Here is a 21,589-nt window from a genome sequence, read left to right on the forward strand (position 1 = left end):
ATTGATTTATTCGCTCAATTAAAATAAAATATTTGTGGCAGCCCCAAATGTGTGCTGCAATCACTTTACACATTTCCAACAGACTGGTTGAATTTTTAGCAGTTTAATGGAAAAAAAACAAACAAACAAAAAAAACATGCTGGATAACAGTAAAAGCAAAGCTGATGGAGGTAGTTGAGCTACTAAATATCAACTTTCAAAACGTCATCCTTAAACTGTTAGCCATTGACCCGCTGCCGGTACAAGCGGACCGGACGTCTATCCCTGTCAATAGCGCTGAATCGTGATCGTTCACGGCTAAAATGTGACTATATCCATGAAATACTAGTTTGTCCACACTCACTGTCGTGCAGCAATTAAGTGTTTTTTTTTTTTTTTTTTTTTTAAAGTCCAACTTCAATATGAGGCTGGCGTACCATCAAGCGTTGAGCTCGACATGCAAAGGAGGAAGCCCACATCTTCTTAAAGGGCCGGAACGTCCGAAAAGCACGCGCTGTCAAAAAAACGCCCGCAAAACTAAAAAGATGCACCTGATTCATCGGGGCTTCCCAGCACAGCACTGCAAATTGGAGCTGAATGTTTCCTGTGGTGGAAAAAAACAGGAGGCCCAGAAAAAAATTAATAATCAGGGGAGTCGTGGCTAGTCCAGCTCAGAGTCGGACTGCGACGGCGCCTTCCTTTTCTTTTTCCTTCCGTGCTTCTTGTGCTTCTTTTTCCGTTTTTTCTTCGATTTTTCCTGAGTAGGAAAGTTGTTTTTTTTTGTCTCGTCAGCGAAAACGGATTTTTCATTATGCTGAGATTTTTTTGATACTGTACTCTTACTGGAATTTTCTCCTGTTCCTCACTACTTCTCTTTTTCTTCTTGACGTCAGCCTGAGAGGAAGAAAGGAATCGATGTGAAAATCTGAAAACAAGGAACTCCAGCAGTAAACGCTGACATTTCAAAAGAATGGATTTTTTTCTCATTTTTTGTTTATTGTATTAAATGGAGTAGTAGGAGTGTCAAAATGAAATAAATGCATTATTAGAAATTTAAATCGGTTATTGATGGTAGTTTTGCATCTAATGCAAAGGTTACCATCTATAATATCCGCCCCCAATGGCAGTTCTTTGGCAAGCCGCCCAGCCAAAACTATTTGACCCAACGACACAATTCATACACCACTGGCACCCCAAAAAATGACTGTTCGCCCCAAAACGTAGGTTTTTTGGAGGAAAAAAAGGGGAATTATTGAAAGATCAAAAAATTCAGAGTGCTAAGGGCACAAAATTTCTATTGAGCTCTTGAAAAAAATTTACGTTTCGGCCAAATTTAGCCAAAAACATACCCATTCATTTCTAATGGCCAAACTCTCCCATTGATTCCCACTGGCCCTATTGGCAATTCATTTCAATAGCACAAGAACCTCCATTCACTCTAGAGCAAGGCGGTAAACCGAAAATTTACCGTCACCGAAATTCTTAACGATGACCGACGTAATTTTGACCATGTCGGTAAATTCGGTAAATTAATAAAACAAGAAAATATAGTCTTTTCATCCCGCTTTGATTCTGTGTTGTTCGTCTATGTTCATTCCCCTTTAAGAAAGCAGTGAATGTGCTTACGTAGGGAGTCACGTGATCATCAGGAAGCCAATCAAACAAAAGCCCGGTAAGCTAACGCTAGCAGCTAACGCTACAAGCAAAACGTGATGGAGTGTGGCTTAAGGGAGGTTCACCAAACTTTCAACCGACATTTAGTAGACTCTTGGTGGCATCCAGACGGACTTTCACCCGCTGTCCTCCTTTGTTCTCACGATTTCCGGAGATGGTGCTTTCAGTGCTTTCTACTGGTAGCCAGGCTAACGCTAGCTAGCGGCTAACGCTACAAATGAACGTTATGGAGTCGGATAGCGGCTCTAACCTTGTCGAAACGGCTGAACTTAATGAGTGGATTGGGCACGGACTGCATCTAGCAATTACTATGTGGCGTTATTTTGTATCTGTCTGTGTGTGATTCCTCTGATAGCTTTTGTGATGGTAAAGCATTCAGCATAAAGTACAATCCAACGGCAAAACTTATAATGACCGAGAAATGGCCCCAGCTATTTTTATTGTGCGTGCATTTATTAAAAAATGCACTTGGGGGAAAAAAACCCTTAAACCATAAAGTAAACACTTGTATTTAATAATTATGTCACAGCAGCCATAAACAATAAGTTGCCTTTTTGAAGTGTACTGTTCAAGCTGCAAGTCATTTGTGTTACATGTTTGCTCAGGCATATTGATTTTGACAATGTACATTGTTCAAGTCATACACGCTGTTATAAATGTTCATACTTGAATTCATATTGCTTACAATACATTTTTATAAACTTAATGTTTAGACTGCATGTACAATTGTTAAATACAGTATATCAAATTGAATGCTGGTAAATAAATCAACAAGAAATAGTTAATCTGTATTTCATGCATTGATTCAGATTTTCAAATTATATAACAGTCCGCTTGGGCGAATTTATCGGCATTTATCGTTATCGAGATAAATCTGCTCAATTTATCGTGATACATGTTTAAGGCCATATCGCCCAGCCCTAATTCACTCCTATTGATTTCCAACTTAAGTTACTCGGTATGAACAGGAAGCGACCCTGACATGCCTCGAAATTAACAGAAAGTGACCGAATAGGAACAGGATGTGAACCCGAAAGGCCTAAAAATCAACAGGAAATGACCCGATATACCACCCATCACAGCATCTCTAGAAATTTAGTTTTCTAGTCATTTCTTTATTTGAATATTCTTTTTTTTCCCGTTTATTTTTCCCTCCAATTTCTATTTAAATATTTATTTCATTCAACTCAACATTTCGTAATTTATTTACATTTACTTACTTTGATGTTCATTTTTATTTATTTGATGGGAGAATGACAGATGAACATTATTTCATGCTGCACAGTTGAACAAATTTGGCAAAATGAAATAGGTAATACTGCAATGAATAAAAACAAACTATTTCAACATTATTCATTCTTATTTGAAAAATAAAAGTATAGAATATATGTGAAAATGAGTCAATTACAACTGAAATAATTGTGATATTTCAACATTTTTTCATACGTTATTTCCTGACTCATCTATTTAAATTCCTATTTATTTCAACATGATCTTTTTTTTATTTACAGTATTTATTTGACGGGAGAATGAGAGCATAGACTTCATTATGATTGACGGGTCAGAATCGACCTTCACCGCGCAACTCCTGTAGCTCATTTGCTCCCAAAAACGTATAAATACATTCTATTTTTAATTGTTTCAGTGTCTCAAAGACGTATTTATACGTCTTAGTTTTTTTCAAAAAATACATCTCTGGGTTCTGATTCAATTCAGCTCCAAAGCACAAAGCTGAAAATCCATTTTAAAGCAAGAAAACTGGCCACTGGAGGGCAGTAACGCATTTGGTACGACCCGCAACCCAATTCAACGGCAACGAACAGCCAAGCCGCACAGCCGGGCGCTGGCGGAAGACGACCGAGTGGACGCCAGGCGGCGGACGACCGAGCAGAACAATCCGTAGGACGCCCGGAATGCCAGGCGCTGGACGACCGAGCAGAACGACGGGGACCACTAGTGCGGAGGACGATGCCTTTCAGTCTGTGCTACTTGCGAGCAGAGCCCGCAGAGACAAAAAAAATCATCTTTGTGAGACAGACGGCGGTGAGGGAAAAGTTTAACCGGCCAGAACGGTGTCATCTTTCAGTTAGTTATGTGTAAATAAACTGTTACTTTGCGATCAAAAGCTGTATTTGTCTTGTTGTTTATTTTATTTTGTAAACGGAAAACATTATTCAGATGTTTGGGATGTAACTAAAGCAAAAAATAGCTGTGTATAAGTCAAAGTATGTTAGAAATGTATGCTTTCACAAAAAGCTCAATTTCTCCATTTTTTCATCAGAAATTTGAAAATTGCTCAAACTAAGCTATTTTCTAATGCTAATTTCTAAAGAATGGAAAAAGAAATCCATTAAAACGGCTGGGAGCGAAGGGCCTAGGTCCGGTGAAAATGGCTGAGAGTGAATGAGTTAAAGAGGGGGCCGCCCTGAAATCCGCTTCAGTTATTCCCAGTCGGTCGCAGAGTAAAAACATGCAGGATTTTAACATGTCGGATTAAAAAAGCACGAAAGCTGTACCGCATAAAAACAGGAAGGATCGTCTCAGGAGTGATCTGTTCAATGATTCAAGGTAATTATTATATTTTTTGTACCGTGCATGCATTTTAAAACGTGTTAAAAAAAACAAAAGAAAACAATGGGAGAACGGGAACCGGTATGGCATTGGCGTCAATTGTCGACATATTTACGTAAAATAGATGCGTAACTGCCCGTTTTTTTTCCTCTTTTAATAAAGAATTGAGACTGTTTTGCATCCATATCTATAAAGAATTTGGGGATTTAAGCATTCATTCACAAGAATTTTCAACGGAAAAAGCTCTTGTTTACAAATGGCGGCCGCCACACTGACTAACAGACTAGCATCATTCTTCAACATATTTACATAAAATAAACGCTAACAACCCGTTTTTTTTCTCTTTTAACGAAGAATCGAGACTGCTTTACGTTCATATCTATACAGAATTCGGGGATTTAAGCATTTATTCACAAGAATTTTCAAAGAAAACAGCTCTTTTTTGATTCCAATCGGTCAGCTTTGACAGCCACGCCAACAATGCAGGCCCCCTATTTATCGGCCCCGCGCCCCATCAATAGTTATGAAGTCTATGAATGAGAAGTAAAAAAACAAAAAACAAATATAGAAGCAAAAATATATACACTGTATGAAAACAAAATAAACATTGGAATAAATGACAAATGATAAAATATTTAAATATGCAAAAAAACAAAAAAAACAAAACAAAACAAAAAAAAAACAACAACTAAATATTAGAAAAAAAAAACAATTTAAATAAATTGAAGTACTGGAAAAAATATATATATATATCTGCATGTTCAACGACATATCAATTCATTTAATTTCCTCAGCAATAATAGTACCAAAGCAAACATGAAACAAAACCCAACAAAAACACATTTTAAATGGAAACAAAAACCTCACAATTCTTACCATTTCCTCTCCATCTGACTCGGTAGACGACTTTGGCTCGCTTTTTATTTTCCTTCTACGGCTTTTTTCATCCTAGAAGACATTTTGCAACTTTATCAATATCCATTTGAAAAATAATAATGACGCATGCCGATTTCCACGTGAAAGTGCCATCACCTTATTGTTATCGCTTTCTTCCTTAATTCTTTTCTTTTTCTTCTTGGGGAAAAAAATTGACAGGGAATTAATAATATTTTATTCTTACATTAACAAGTAAAAAAATGGAGGAAAAATGATAAAAAAAAGACCTTTCTTTCAGCATCCGAGTCAACGTCTGTTGACTTCTTTCTTTTCCGCTTCTTCTTCACAGTCTTCTTTTCAACCTGAAAGCACAAACAAACAAGATTTAAAAAAAAAAAAAAAAATCACTGACTGCCATTGACAGCAATGATGATGATTGGACATCTATCGCCTTCAATTGGGCGACTTACCTCATCTTCCGAATCCGAGGAGGAGCTGCTGGAGGAATCAGAACTCGATGAGGAGGAGGAAGAAGATGAAGAATGCTTGAGCAGAACACAATTAAAGCAGGTTTCGTTAGATTTGAGGGAACAAAGAGAAAAAAAAACCTAGTAGAAGACGAAGAAGTGAAGTGGAAATTGGAGGACAACCCTCACCCTACTTCTTTTCTTCCTGTCCCTTTTCTGAAAGCATTAAAAAACTCAACGTGAGTGGCGGTAACACAAATATTTACACGTCTTGTTTTTCCTAAAATGAATTCCACACCTCTTTTTTGTCTTTCTTCTCCTCTTTTTCTCGCTCTGTTGCCTTTTTGTCCTTTTCTCTGTCCTTTTCGCCCGTGCCCAGCAGCTTCTCTCGGTTCTTTGCCAGCTCTTTCTTCCATCTCTGCGAGCAAAAATGTCAAACATTCCATAAGACAAATCTAAAATTAAATCAGGTCCTTTTTCTCACCTCGTTCATTTTGTCCTCAAAGTCGGCCAAGGCTCGCGACCCTTTCTTCTTCTTCTCGAGTTGCTCTTTTATTTCTTCCCTGGAGATTAGAAAAACACAACGGTTGTTTTGGCTTAAAGTACAGCAATTTCTTTAAAAGAGGAGTGCAAGAGCAGAAACTGCTTTTTCAGTCTTGTCTGTGTTTTCCGCCATATAAATATATACGTAATAGAATAAAAATATATATGGAAACACAGCACTGGCCTGCTTAATCCATGACTGCATTAATGTTAGTTACTTTAGATTATAAAGTATTATTGTGTATATACAGTGGGGAGAACAAGTATTTGATACACTGCCAATGGGAAAACCCATTGGCAGTGTATCAAATACTTGTTCTCTCCACTGTACGTATAGTAGTATACTATAAAATTAATAATATGTTTTTTTATTTTTTGTTACGACTTGTTTGTTTTTGTTATTACTATGTGTGCCTTTCAAAATAATTGTGGTAATATTTAAGTATGCCCTCTGCTTTATACAGTGCCCTCCATAATTATTGGCACCACTGGTTAAGATGTGTTTTTTAGCTTCTAATATATTTTTTAAATTCAAATAATATGGGACCTTAATGGAAAAAAAGAGAAAATCCAACCTTCAATACAAGTGCATTTATTCAGTGGGGGAAAAAATCCCACATAAAGAAATAATTATTTGACATCAAATAATGTGTGTCACAATTATTAGCACTCCTGGTGTTAATACTTTGTACAACCCCCTTTTGCCAACAAAACAAGGTCTGGGGACTGAGATGGCCATGGGAGGAGCTTGATTTTGTGTCTGGTGAACCATTTCTGTGTAGATTTGGCCATATGTTTAGGGTCATTGTCTTGCTGAAAGACCCAGTGACGACCCATCTTCAACTTTCGGGCAGAGGGCAACAGATTTTGATTTAAAATGTCCTGGTATTTCAAAGCATTCATGATGCCATGCACCCTAACAAGGTTGAAGCCCAGTTGAAGCCTGGTCAGATGAGACCAAGATTGAGCTTTTTGGAACCAAACACTCTAAGTGGGTCTGGCGTGCCACGAAAGATGCGCATGCTGAAAAGCACCTCATACCCACTGTGAAGTATGGGGGTGGGACAGTGATGCTGTGGGGCTGTTTTGCTTCCTAAGGCCCTGGGAAGCTAAAAAACACATCTTAACCAGGGGCGCCAATAATTATGGAGGGCACTGTATATTTTCATGTTAAAATAAACAAAAGTTGAACAGTTTTTCCCAATTCACCAAAAAATGCAGAATGCACACCAGAAAGAGAGTCTGAACTCACACAAAGTATTCTGAAAATGATTGTCCGGGACGTGAGGCCCATTGCAATTACTTTTAACATTTAGAACAATATAGACATACCACAAAACGAGTAAGAATTGTTTTGACTCCTGTTAAAAAGGTGAAGTGTAGTCCTGAACGATATTGGAAAAAACTATTGCTGCGATTTTTGGGGGGTTTGCGATATATTGCGATATTATATAGCGATATTAAAAAAGCATATATGTATTTTTTTTTTAAAGAAATTTTTACTAGATGACTTGAATAGCTGTTTGAAAAGACTTTGGATGACTCGTCATGACCACAGTATTCAATCGTTTTTCGTGGTTAATAGGGACCACAACCTGCCGCGATAAATGAAAAACCGCAAAGTAGCGCATACCCCCCCACCCCATTTTTTGTGTGTGTGTGTGATGTGTCAGATCTAGCACTGGAAAGATACACATATAAGACATGTTTTTTCTCACCTTTTTCCCCCAAAGTATGATTTTAAAAAATGTATATACAGTGGGGAGAACAAGTATTTGATACACTGCCAATGGGAAAACCCATTGGCAGTGTATCAAATACTTGTCCTCCCCACTGTATATATATGTTTTAATAAATGCCTTTTAAGCATTTCAAATGTAATAATTATGATCAGTTTTAAACATAACTGTCCCACTGAATCATTTTCAAACAAGAATAAAGTACTGTAGTAGAAAAATGCTTGGCTTTATTAAATGCTTCTGTTTACCCATCATGGCTGTGACTCTTGGAATGTCATGTAGAAATTACAAACTCCTCATAATCACTTCTGGCGTTTATTTCATATGTCTCGAACGTCTTCACATTCTCCCCCCACAGACACGCACATTCATTCCAGCCCGCGCTTCCTTGCAGAAACTGTTTAACAAGTTAAACATGATTGACAGATTGCTGCCCGGCTTCTTTGGCCAGATCAAAGCCATCATTAACTTTAATAAGCAAGTGCCGCAGTGGCTGGGAAAGGGGGTGAGAGAGGCTGTGCGAGCGAATGAAGGTTTGTGGATTGGAAAAAATAAATAAATAAAAAAAACTATCGCACGTCCTTGCAATGGGACTATCGCGCATGCACACATCGTGATGGCGATGTTTAAACGATGTATCGTTCAGGCTTAAGTCAGTGTTTCCATTTAGTTAATACCAGTAGCATTTGACCTCATTGTTTGTGATTTGTTATTGATATTTGTTTTTTATACGTTAATAATGAATTTAAGTGTTCCAAAATGTTTTTTTGTGAATTAATAAGCTTTAACAAAAATGTCATTATTAAATTAGCTTAAAAAAAAAATTTGATTAGTCGTTAAAATACTCGGCTGACTAATCGGCAGAAAGTTAGTTGTTTTGGACAGCCCTACCGCGCTTAGTTACGGACATTACAGAATGAGCAACTAAGCCTGTCGCAATATGCAATAATTCCATTTATCGCATGATAAATAAAAATGAAGGCGGTAATTTTTCCGCTGCGATTTATCGCCTCGCGTGTACGTGCGTGCGCGCGTGCAGCAGACGTGCTGTAAAAGTTCCACTCCCAAAAGTTCGGATTCCTTGTTACCAACTGCACAAAATGCATCTTCGTTCCAGGTCCGGCAAAAACTTAGCGCCGGAGCCAATCGTTCCCATTATGTCCTATTGTTCAACGTATACCGGCCGCATCAGTGCTCCGGAGTGACTGCGGACCATCTCCGGCGCGCCGGTGTTGTTGACGCGTGGGCGCTCCCGTCAGGAGTGACATTTCACGCGGGGCGGCTATTTTTCGGCACAACGCCGGATATTTACAACGAAGTCCGCCAAAACATTGTTACCGACTTGGCGGCTACGAACCACCTCGCTTTGACAACGAACAGCTGAATGAACATTGAGTGGCAAATTAAGAGCGCTGTGCTTCAAACTCGTCCTGTTAATTAAAGTCGATTGTCATATGCTGGTGTTGTGTAGTAATGAGCAGACGTGACTTCAGCGGCATTTGCTAACTTTTTTAATGCGCGCACACACTAGATATCATGAAATCGCAAACTAGATGTGCTATGTCCCATGCCATTGGCTACGTGAGCCCAGAGTGATTATGGTACACGTAGTCCGTATACTACATCGATGAATTCTAAACTGTCCTGACTGAATGGAAGTTAAGACGGACAAATCAATCCATACCAGTGACTATAGATAATGTTGCAAATATTGCTAATTCAGTACGTGACACAGATGGTTTCGGACCACAAATAGGATGTCTTGCTCATGGCGTAAACCTAGCTGCTAAGAGAGCTGTAGCGATCAACAGTGTGCCCCGACTCACTTTACAAACAGTAAAGATTGTTGTCAGCACTTTTATACAATTTTTTTTCAGGTCAGTAAGAAGTAAGCACATAAATATTATGCACTAAAATGCATGTTTGTATGATGCCATTTTAATTTTTGCTCGTTAGCAAAAAAAAAAAAATGAAACAAAAAATATATTTATCATTTTTTTCCCAGAGCATTAAATGTATTGAATCAGATCAAAAATCGTGTCCCCCGTATCGAAAATCGTACCGAACCGTGACTTAACTGTATCGTTGCATCCCTAGGGAACACCATTGCAGAAGCAATGGGAAAAGTTTTCATTTGCCTAAATGCTTCAGTTATTAAGTGCAATTTTAGTTATTTTTTTCTTGAAAAACACATTTATTCTGTGTTTCTGTGCGGTATCAATATTGTTGTCTTTTACTTAAGAGGCATGGTCTATTGTTTTTAGTTGTGATTTCTTAAAAAGTATTTTTGAATTTAAGAGTAAATATTTATCGGGTTTAAATGGGTGTACTTGATCTTTTATGATATACTGTATTCTCACTGTGTTATTGTAAATTGGTTTTAAAAAATTGGAGGGGGGGGGCAATAATTTATGAGATAAATTACACTAAAATTTGTTATCGGGACAGGCCTATAATCAACGTTTATTGTTTAATGTTGGTGAGCTGAAGATCCATCTCTGTTGGCATTATTGTGTAACCGGAAGAAAACTAAAGGAAGTCGACAAGAGTGCCCCCAAACCTTACAAACACAACGCCACACCCCACTAGTGGCTTGGCGGTGAATTACAGAGCAACGCGTTCCCTTGCCGCAGAACTATCGAATGCTCATTGAGGCCGTAGTAGCTTTGCCATCACCGCAACACAGAAGCATAACTCAGGTTTAAGATTGAGACGAAAATTAAAATGGCTGCCAAAAAAACAACACTGCTTGAACTCACCATGTTGGTCGAGGTCTGCCTAAATAATCCTGTATGGTGGGTCCGGAATTCTGTACCGGCCCTCTGGATCGAGCGGCGGCGATCGGATTTACATAAGCCTAGAAAGTCAAACATCGGTTATTGGACAAATCTGACGGACACACAATAAGAGCAATATTCAAACATAATAAACATTAGGAGTGGGAACCTCTTGTTACCTCACGATACGATACGATTTGCGATGCAAAGCTCACGATAACGATGATCTGACGATATGGCGATACAACGGTTATCGATGCATTGGTCAGGAAATCATTCTAGGATATTCTACAAACAACTAATAAACAGAAAAACAAGCTTCTGCTGTGAATCGGAATGAGTTTATCACTAGTAGACGTCCAATCCATTTGAACATTCGTTCATTCGCTGCCATCCCTCCCACTTCAAACGGACTGAACATCTATGGCCGTCAGTGGCAGCCAATGCCAGGCAATGAGGTCATTTTGGGCCATTTAAGGTCATCTGCCAGTTGATTTTCAGTTACTTCCTCATGATTTGGGTGTATTTTATGGGTCAATTCCTGTTTATTTTGAGTGACAGAACGGGAAGTGACCTGGGAATCACCAAAATGAATAGGCAGTGGGTCAAACTCAACAGGAAATGACCTGTAAATGAATAGCAAGTGACGTGTAAATGCCCCGAAAATCGGAGAGAATGACTGCGAATGCTCTGGTTTCGACTTAGTGCTGCAACGATTAATCGATTAACTTGAGTATTCGATTAGGAAAAAAAGATTCAAATTAAATTTTGCTGCTTCGAGTATTCGTTTAATTGGAGTTGTTCTGGTTTGTTAATTTTGAAAGTGTTTTGCATTTATTTGTATTGATTTGGGTAGATACACAGCCCTCCAGTCTACCTCATTTCACATGGCTGAATCCATATGCTCCTTATTAAGACCAACATAAGCGTTTGTTTGAGCTAATAATTTTTTTAATGCATTCCTAATTTAGTTTAAAGGTATATTTAGCCATTTTTGGGAATATGTGTGAGCCATTTGTTTAGAGCACTGTAAAAAAGTCTTAGCATTTTATAGCATTTAAGCTAGCGGACTTTTGCTATGTAAGTTAGCCAATTGTTCTTTTGTTGTACATAGAGCCTCTTTTTCTTTTCTTTTTTTCTATATGCAACTGTGTGAGGCTCAGCTCAGGTATTTTAATTTTTTTATGTTCCTTATCCGATAACTTAATTATTCGAACTACATAGTTCATCGATTAATCGACTACTAAAATAATCGATAGCTGCAGCCTTATTTCGAATGAACGAACGTTCCCAGTCTAAATGGATTGGGCGTCGAGCACCGTCAATGGCAGCCTTAGAGTTACCTGAGACACTATTATGGTGGAAGATTTTGGTAGCAACTTGTTGGTTCCTTTTTTTTTTTTTTTTTTTTTTTTTTAAACTTTGACACCTTTTCAAAAAGATATCTCCATTCTTGGCATATTGATAACCTTTTGGGATACAAAGTATCACGACATATCACCGTTTCGATATATTGTCACACCCCTAATAAACATTATTTTGATATGTGTATCATGTTATAATTTCTGGGTAAAAGTTATTAAAAAAAAAAAAAAAAAAGTACAGTATGAATTTTGAGGATCACGTGACGACATATTACGCCGCTACGTGTCGTTCGTAAGATAAATACGACGTATATCGAGGACTAATGTCAACAGTGCCACACCTTTAAGTAATAACTGGCATAGCATAGCAAGTCTAGAAAGCTTTAAATGAGCAAAACCAGAATCGGACGAAATTTCGGGTTTTCTTGGATGCGAATCAACACTGTTCTATAGTAGACAATACTAAGCTAACGTTAGCATATTCTACAGCCACGTAGCATCACTCGAACAAGCACACAAAATGTTCTGAACGGGTGCTGTTTGCCTAAGTGTGAGATTAATAACATATTATTATTATAGTCCAAATTAAATTAAGGGACGTTTGCTTGCAGTTTAGTCGAGGCCTATTATTAGCTTGCCTTGTTATGCTATTTTGCTAAGGTTAATTTGTCGCATTTATACGAAAAAAATAACAGCATAACTCACCACTCGATTGTCTCGCTTGCCCATTTCGGCTCAACTGTGGGGGGAGAATTTAGCCACGACCATAAACATTTGTATTTTATTGATTTATAACCAGCCAGTTGTAGCCACATAAAAGTATTTTTTTCTTTCACGCCACGGTTTTTCTTCTTCGGCGTCTAAAACGAGACACGTAAGTTCTGTTGCTGCCACCATGTGTTCATTTATATATTGCACGCAAAAATGTTTCCATTTCATTAAAAACTATTATACTATTACAGACAGAGAAAAACATAAAAGAAAAAAAAAATCAACCACTTATATGGTGTTGTAGGAGGCCTTTGAAGATGAAAATGAAGTGTTTGCAAAAAAAAAAAAAAGTTTTTGTAAAGTTTTATGAGAATGTTGTAATCTTACAACGCTGGCTAAATGGGGTAGCAGGATTTCCTGACTCTAACCCTAGTTGTACTCATTGTCAAATCAGAAAGGTACAAATGTTTATATCTCAGTAAAAAAAAAAATACACTATGGGTTAATTTGCACGGGTTGATTGCTTGTTACATAGCTCCAGAACAGTAGATAATATGAATAATAATTTCAACAGTAGTCATATTTTTACGAATAGCATATACATCACATCAGCAACAGGTGCATGCCGTGTGTCTGTCTCCCAGTACATTCGCACTCCAGCCATTTGTACCAGGCCCATCTTCAGATACATGCCCATCATTCGTTCTATTTCTTCTTTGTTGGTGTTTATGGATCTTCCATGTGTTTGAAGGCTATACTCATTTGTGTTTATTGTGAGTGACTCAATCATGTCTTCAGACACAAATTGTGGGAAGCATTCCAATGGTGTGTGGAGGGAATGAACATCTTTTGTGAGAGGTGGGCCAGAAATATCCAAATCAGGGCTGATGAAAACTTCCAGCGATATCTGTCACTGGGCATGGCATGTTTGGCTGGTCGGGGCTCAATGTCCTCATTGGCTGGTCAGTCAGTGGGGGGGATGGTTTTCTTTGTCCACTTCTTCATGGGTTTCGTCATATGACTCTTCATGAGTTTCATCAAAGTCTATGTCCACATCACTGTCTTAATTTTGGACAGCATCGATGACCTCCTGCACAGTGTAGAAGGTTTTTCTCCTCGCTGAAGACATTCTGAAATGACAAAAACTAAATGGAAATAACATTAGTACATGGGTGGGGGGCAAAGTAATCTATTTACACATCTCACTAGTCAAAGAATACTGTCTGGCCAATTTATTGTGCTCTGATTATCAGGTGAGAATGTTCAAGAATGTGACACCATCATCCCAAAAGGAAGGCATGTTGCATTTGTACAAAGATGATAATGCCTGCAATGGTAATAAATTTCCAAACGTTGTCACCTTTTCTGGAACAATGCAACAGACACCCTTCAGCATCCCCCCAGATCTAACTGCTTAGGCGATGAATTGAGCCAAAATACTAGGCACATACAAACAGAATGAGAAACTGAACTATTGTAGGTGATTACAATTATAAGCAGTAGAAAGTGGTATGCTATTGCAATATATTTCGGTAATACAGCTTCTTGTAAAGTGGGTTCCAAATAGCACTGGTTTGGAAATTAAAAATAAATATAAAGCCTATATAATACAGTACAGTATATCTGGAAAGTGTACTAGATGTGTGTAATTTTAAAATATATTGTGAAAAATAGAAGGTCCCTGTCAAAATGTCTATTTAGGCTACACTTAGCCAGGTAACTTGTAAACCTACACCATGGCCATTTTGACTACCCAAGGGCCAGAGTTGTAAAATTCCAACATATACACAAGATGCGCTAATTTACATTTGATGAATGTATTTCACAATAATTGCATATGTATATGGTCTAGTAAGTGTAATGATTACAAGGCATTATACTTACTTAAATCTGATACAGTCCAAGGAACCAAAGTGTTGTTGCACAGCCAAAATTCTGCAGATTCCGAAAGTCCTGGAACCGTGGGCAAGGCTTATATACAAATTTCCTATCCACACCTATTGTGAGACTGAACAGTAGGACCGAATGACTATATTAATGTAAAAAAAAAACAACAACAAAAATTTCAACCCTTTTTTACAAAAAATAAAAATGTTGTAATTCTACAACGCTGGCCTCTACAGGGTTAAAGACACTAAGTCTACAATTGAAATTCATAAAAATGTTAAATGATTAATTGACGGATAGTGTCAAAATTAGCAATATTTTTCATTAGAAATGCAACTCATGCAGCAGTCTTGCACACATTCCGTATTGAGCAACAACTATATGCAACTAGCCCCAATTTTTGGAGGTTTTTTGCTTCCTTAAACATTGCTGTGTCATCTCCTAACACTTTTGTTTGTTAAACCAACGAATGAAAAACATTACCATTGATATGTATGCCAAGTATAAATAAAATCCAACCAAACCTTTTTAAAAAAGCGGCTTTTTATTGAGCTGGTGTAAACAATAATAAGACACCAAATCTTGAATTCATACAATAATACCATGACTGTTTTGTTCCGAGTCCCAATTTGATGTGCTAGAAAATGTGACGCGGAAACGAGTGTGATTTGGGTTACAACATGGATATCAAGCGAAACCTCAAAAAGCTCAAATTCAGTTTGACTTACTTGAAATGTGATACTGTTACTGGCTAAGAAGTAATATACAGTGATTGTATCAAGTTAAAAAGACTAAAGCAGTCATTACCAAAACCTCTATAAATGGAAACAATTGCATTGAATGTCACTGACAAAATATACGAGTCATTTCCAGACAGAACGTTCACACAGTGCTTAGTCGAGCTGATAATAAATCGCGGTTATGTCCACCAATTTGCAATAAAATGTTACCTTTTCTGACAAAACAGTTCATACAGGCAGTTATACTCAGACAGTCATGACTACAGTAACATACTTGATAAATAGGACAGTAGGATATGATCAATGACGTGATCATTTGACAGAACCTGAAGGAGTTGTAATGTGGTCAGTTAGTAGCCGAGGATGTGCAAACTGTGCGAAAGGTTTGGACACCCAAAAACCTGAGAAAGGAATGAATTTTTTTGTGAAAGTGTGCGTATGTGTGAGCAGCACGACCAGTTAAGAGAGGGTACACCAGTGTTAAAAGTATGTTACTGTTCTACTAATATAGAAAAATACATCTCTGCCACTTGCTGTTTTCTTGCTGGTAAAAAAATGTGGGACATACCTATAAAAATGTTGGGGAAAAAAAAAAAAAAGATATTTGTGCATTATTTAAAAAAAAAAAAAAAAAAGCACCCGCAGAACCCGCCAGACATTTTCGACAAAATACTCTCACCGTACGACATTCCACTGACCCTCGCTATGCTACCTGATGCACTTTCGTGACATTTCTAAGGGTTGACAATGCAAATATCGAACATCTATAATTGCTGCACTACGAACAGTACAACAGTCATCTAGCCATTTTTTTGTTTGTTTTACATTCCTTACATTGTCATTCTATCCTTACACAGGTTCCGGCATATTCTGAATCAAGTACCCAACTTGATAAATCATGCATATAAGACTTAACGATAAAATTAAATATAGAATATTCTACGCCGAATGTACTGATGCGTTCATTACTGTCATTAGTGAGATCGTAATATTTACTCACGCACTTGTTTACAAAGCGGTGAACCTCATCATCAATCCATCTATCACCGTGAATGGCAGTGAAGGAGTTGCGAACTCATCAGCGATAGACGTCCAATCTACAACCCCAAGCAAAAAGTATGGAATCACCAGTCTCGGACGAGCACTCACACAGACATTTTATCATGGAGAACAAACTCAGATAAGAAACTTAAAAAAAATAATGAATTAGTTCAAAAGTGCAACTCTTTAGCATTCAGAAACACTTGTGGTGGTCAGTAAATGTTACTTTTATAAAGCAAATGCAGGTAAATATAGAATCACTCCATTCTGAGGAAAAATATATGGAATCATGAGAAACAAAGAAATAACGATCAAAACACATCTGTAGTATTTATTTGCACCACCTCTGGCTTTTATGACAGCTTGCAGTCTCTGAGGCATGGACTTAATAAGTGACAAACAGTATTCTTCATCAATTTGGTGCCATCTCTCTTTGATTGCAGTTGCCAGATCATCCTTGCAGGTCGGAGCCTTGCTGTGGACCATTTTTTTCAATATCCACCACAGGTTTTCAATAGGGTTGAGATCTGGGGTATTTGCAAGCCATGACATTGACCTGATGAGTCTTTCGCCAAGGAATGCTTTAACAGTTTTAGCTCTGTGGGATGATGCATTGTGATCTTGGAAAATGATTTCATTATCACCAAACATATTTTCAATTGAAGGGATAAGAAAGCAGTCTAAAATTTCAATGTAAACTTATGCATTTATTGAAGATTTAACCACAGTGCCTTTGCCTGACATGCAGCTCCATATCATCAAGGACTGAGGGAATTTTGAGGATTTCTTCAGGCAGTCATATTTGTAAATCTCACTGGAACGGCACCAAACTAAAGTTCCGGCATCATCACCTTGTCCAATGCATTCTTGACTCATCACTAAAAATAACCTTCATCCAGTCATTCACAGTCCATGATTGCCTCTCCTTAGCCCATTGCGGTCTTGTTCTTTTCTGTTGAAGTGTCAATGATAGTCTCCTTTTAGCTTTCCTGTATGAAAATCCCATTTCCTTTAGGTGATTTTGCACAGTTCTGTCACATACCTTGACTCCAGCTTCCTCCCATTTCTTCTCCATTTGTCTTGTTGTACATCTTCAAGACATATGGCCTTTAGTTGTTTGTCATGATGTTTGGATGTCTTCCTTGGTCTACCGGTACGCTTAACTTTACCAACCTTGCTTTGCTGTTTGTACTTGGTCCAGATTTTTGATACAGCTGACTGAACAGCCCAAATCTTTGCCAACCGTACGTGTAGCGTTACCTTCTTCAAGAAGTTTGTTAATTCTCTCTTTGGTCTCAAGAGACATCTCTCTTATTGGAGGCATGATTCTAGTGAATCCACTTGGTCCAGCAGCCCTCCAAGGTGTGATAACTGCACTGTTTTTAACTGCTAGCTGACAAGAGCAGCTAATCTGAGGGGCAGTTTACATGGCGACTCTGCGACACAAAGACGCAATGACTAAGTTGCCGACTCGCCTCGCGTGCATATGGTGTCGGCGAAGACGGAATGCGAAGACGAAAAATTCTGAATCCTGCCTCCAAAGTGGAAGAATCCGATTGCGGGGGGTTGAGGGGGGCTTCCTCCGCATGCATATCAAAGGCTCCTGCGGCGCGAGACCGCGTTGTCTACGTCAGCACTCGTACACGTCACATTGGGCATGCGCAGCGGTGCTACTAAACATTAAAAACAGCAAATATGGCGGAATGTCGGCTTTAATTTACTGATTTAATAATATTTTTAAATTAAATATGTTGAAAGTTTCAATTTTTGTGCCCTTTTGAACAAAAGAAAAATGACATTGCCTCAAGTGGGCGGGGATATTTTTTTCCAGGCTGAGGGAGCACGGTGGGGTCAAAGTGCATCCTTCTCTGGCGCGCAATAAATCTGCACTGCCCCCTAGGGCCTGGCATGAATACTACATCGTTTTCATGCGGAATCGCGACATTGTTCAAATGGAGACGCAAATGCAAATGCAAATTTGAATTTTTTTCCCATTCTCGGAGAGTCACCACGTAAACGGCCCCTATGGCAGGGGCCCAATTAAGGAAAGGAAATTGACTGTGTGTGTGTATTTTCTACTCAAAATGGAGTGATTTCATTTTTTTCCCCTTCAGAATACAGTGATTTTATATTGATTTCCCTGCACTTGCTCTATAAAGATTTACTGACCACTAAAATGTTTTTTATTCATTTCTTTTAGTGTTTTTGAATGCCAAGGAGTTGCACTTTTGAACTAATTCATTATTTTTTCAAGCTTTTTATCTGAGTTTTTCTACATAATGATTAATAAAATGTCTGAGTGAGTGCTCGTCAGAGACCATACTTTTAGCTAGGGGTTGTATTTGGACTGGGAGGCCCCTCTCTGTCAAAAGAGATTGGACGTCTATCGCCGTTAATGTATCTCTAAATGCCTTTAAGTGTGCTTGACCCCATAGTTGCCAAGACCATTAGAATCCTGCTACTGGTCCGCAGTTCCTCGGGGCATCCTCTGGATGGCAGTAAAACGTTTGTAAGGCCTGCAAAAAAAATGGCAGTTCGGCATGACTCAATTTGTTTGCCGGCTTGTGCTTCACAAGTCCAGAAAGTAGAAGAAAAATCCATTTTAAGTATTGAAAAGACGGGCCTCCGATCCAACACAGTCCGTTGACCGGTCCAGTCTTAGAAGTGTCTTTGCATTGATAACGTAGTCAATCGACATTTTTAGAACCTAAAAGCAGCGATTTCAATTCATCAGTTCATAGGGGGATAGCTTTTGTGCATTTTTAGGGTAGGGAGTCCTCATTCCTAGGAGTTAAATATACCCACCTGTGAATGGAGTTTTTGACAGGGAACAGACAAGAAAAAACACAAAATCATACAAGGATTCTTGTTTTTGCATCATTTTAACCGAATCCCTCAAGCACGATGAAAATCAACGAGTGGTCGGGGAATACTTTTTTGCGGACACGGACAATGAGGACTCTCAGGCAGTCCTCTCTTCAATAGTGGGCTTGTTGCTGGGGATGGGCTGCGCCGCGTACACGCTTCGACTGAGGCTGTCCACACTCTGGAAATAAGGGTGAGTAAGTGCGGCGAATGCAGATATCCTCCTGGAAGGGTTGAATGCAAGGAATTGCTGGAGAGAGGACAGAAAATATTGAATTGATGGGTTGTCGTGAGCAAAGATGTTCACTTTTAAGCCATATTTTCGAATGTTTAGAATACGTAAACAGTCAAAATGACTAAAATACTGTTTTCAGTTACAAATTGCAATGTAAAAGTCCAATTACAAATATTTGAAAGTCACTTTGAGGCCTATTTTTGAATGCAAAGAACATGTAAACCATCAAAACTGCGCTTTTTCCCCTTGAAAGAACTTCGATAGGATGGAAAATTCCAAATATTTTCAACCATATCAGGAGTTAAAGTAAAAACCAGTGTTGTTTTCAGCAACAATGACGAAAACAAAAATATTTCGTCCATTTCGTCAACGAACAACGATCTATAAACGTTTCTTGGGAGAGCAGAACATGACGAGATCACAACCAAACAATGATGCCACATACTGGTCCTTCTCAAAAAATTAGCATATTGTGATTAAGCTAATTATTTTCTGTAATGTACTGATAAACATTAGACTTTCATATATTTTAGATTCATCACACACAACTGAAGTAGCTCAAGCCTTTTGTAGTTTTAACATTGATGATTTTGCCCCCCCCCCCCAAAAAAAAAAAAAAAAAAATCAAGAAAAACCAAAAATCCCCATCTCAAAAAATTACCATATCATGAAAAGGTACTCTAAAGAAGCTACTAACCTAATCATCTGAATCAACAAATTAACTCAAAACCCTGCGAAAGATTCCTGAGGCTTTTAAAAACTCCCAGCCTGGTACATTACTCAAAAACCGCAATCATGGGCAAGACTGCCGACCTGACTGCTGTCCAGAAGGCCATCACTGACACCCTCAAGCAAGAGGCTAAAACACAAAGAAATTTCTGAGCGAATAGGCGGTTCCCAGAGTGCTGTATCAAGGCACCTCAGTGGGAGGTCTGTGGGAAGGAAAAAGTGTGGCAGGTAATGCTGCACAACCAGAAGAGATGATCGCACCCTGAGAAAGATTGTGGAGAAGGGCCGATTCCAGACCTTGAGGGACCTGCAGAAACAGTGGACTGAGTCTGGAGCAGAAACATTCAGAGCCACCGTGCACAGGCCTGTGCTGGAAATGGGCTACAGGTGCAGCATTCCCCAGGTCAAGCCACTTTTGAACCTGAAACAGTGGCAGAAACGCCTGACCTGGGCTACAGAGAAGCAGCACTGGACTTGCTCAGTGGTCAAAAGTCCTTTTTTTAGATGAAAGCAAATTTTGCAAGTCATTTGGAAATCAAGGTGCCAGAGTTTGGAGGAAGACTGGGGACAAGGAAATGCCAAATTGCCTGAAGTCCATGTGTCAAGTACCCACAAACAGTGATGGTCTGGGTTGCCATGTCAGCTGCTGGTGTTGGTCTACTGTGTTTTATCAAGGGCAGGGTCAATGCAGCTAGCTATCAGGAGATTTTGGAGCACTTCATGCTTCCATCTGCTGAAAAGCTTTATGGAAATGAAGTTTTCATTTTTCAGCACGACCCGGCACCTGCTCACAGTGCCAAAACGGCTGGTAAATGGTTTACTGACCATGGCATTACTGTGCTCAATTGGCCTGCCAACTCTCCCGACCTGAACCCCATGGAGAATTTGTGGGATATTGTGAAGAGGAAGTTGAGAGACACCAGACCCAACACTGTGGATGACCTCAGCAGTGCCACAGGCTGATTGCCTCCATGCCAAGCCGCATTGAAGCAGTCATTTCCGCAAAAGGATTCCCGACCAAGTATTGAGTGCATAGCTGATATAATTAATTGAAGGTTGACTTTTTTTGTATTAAAAAACACTTTTGTTTTGGTCCGATGAAATATGCTAATTTTTTAAGCTAGTGATTTTTGTCTTTTCTTGACTTTAAAATTATCAATATTAAAACAATAAAAGGCTTGAACTACTTCAGTTGTGTGTAATGAATCTTTAAAATATATGAAAGTCTAATGTTTATCAGCACATGACAGAAAACAATGAACTTTATCACAATATGCTAATTTTTTGAGAAGGACTAGTAGTCCGAAAACTACTGTAAGTATTTTGTCCAAAAGACAAAAATTAAAAGGGCTGTCAAAACAACACTGATACTTTGCCTTCTTTTTGAAAAC

General features: G+C 38.6%; 2 protein-coding genes across 8 annotated transcripts in view; both read right to left on the reverse strand.

Annotated features, from left to right (window-relative positions):
- On the reverse strand, nucleotides 1-12,874 carry fam133b (family with sequence similarity 133 member B). Of its 4 annotated transcripts, none has more exons than XM_057828178.1 (12): nucleotides 12,696-12,874; nucleotides 10,609-10,706; nucleotides 6,052-6,130; nucleotides 5,866-5,985; nucleotides 5,757-5,783; nucleotides 5,571-5,645; nucleotides 5,388-5,462; nucleotides 5,257-5,295; nucleotides 5,101-5,172; nucleotides 823-873; nucleotides 675-736; nucleotides 1-580 (listed from the first exon to the last, which is right to left on the reverse strand). In XM_057828178.1, the coding sequence occupies exons 1-12, from the start codon at nucleotides 12,717-12,719 to the stop codon at nucleotides 517-519; spliced, it is 786 nt and encodes a 261-aa protein (XP_057684161.1). In that variant the 5' UTR covers nucleotides 12,720-12,874; the 3' UTR covers nucleotides 1-516. The 4 variants fall into 4 exon arrangements, with proteins under 4 accessions (XP_057684161.1, XP_057684160.1, XP_057684164.1 ...); XM_057828177.1 differs by having other exon boundaries at nucleotides 5,257-5,298; XM_057828181.1 differs by having other exon boundaries at nucleotides 1-736; nucleotides 12,696-12,873.
- A 2,226-nt stretch (nucleotides 12,875-15,100) lies between these two features.
- Nucleotides 15,101-21,589, reverse strand: part of cdk6 (cyclin dependent kinase 6) — a 53,282-nt gene continuing 46,793 nt past the window's right edge. For all 4 annotated transcript variants that reach the window (XM_057828037.1, XM_057828038.1, XM_057828040.1 and 1 more), the window contains exon 8: nucleotides 15,101-19,484. In XM_057828037.1, coding sequence (XP_057684020.1) covers nucleotides 19,332-19,484 — 153 coding nt within the window. In that variant the 3' untranslated portion in view covers nucleotides 15,101-19,331. The remainder of the gene's footprint in view (nucleotides 19,485-21,589) is intronic.

This window comes from Corythoichthys intestinalis, chromosome 22 (assembly GCF_030265065.1).
Source record: "Corythoichthys intestinalis isolate RoL2023-P3 chromosome 22, ASM3026506v1, whole genome shotgun sequence".
Taxonomy (NCBI): domain Eukaryota; kingdom Metazoa; phylum Chordata; class Actinopteri; order Syngnathiformes; family Syngnathidae; genus Corythoichthys; species Corythoichthys intestinalis.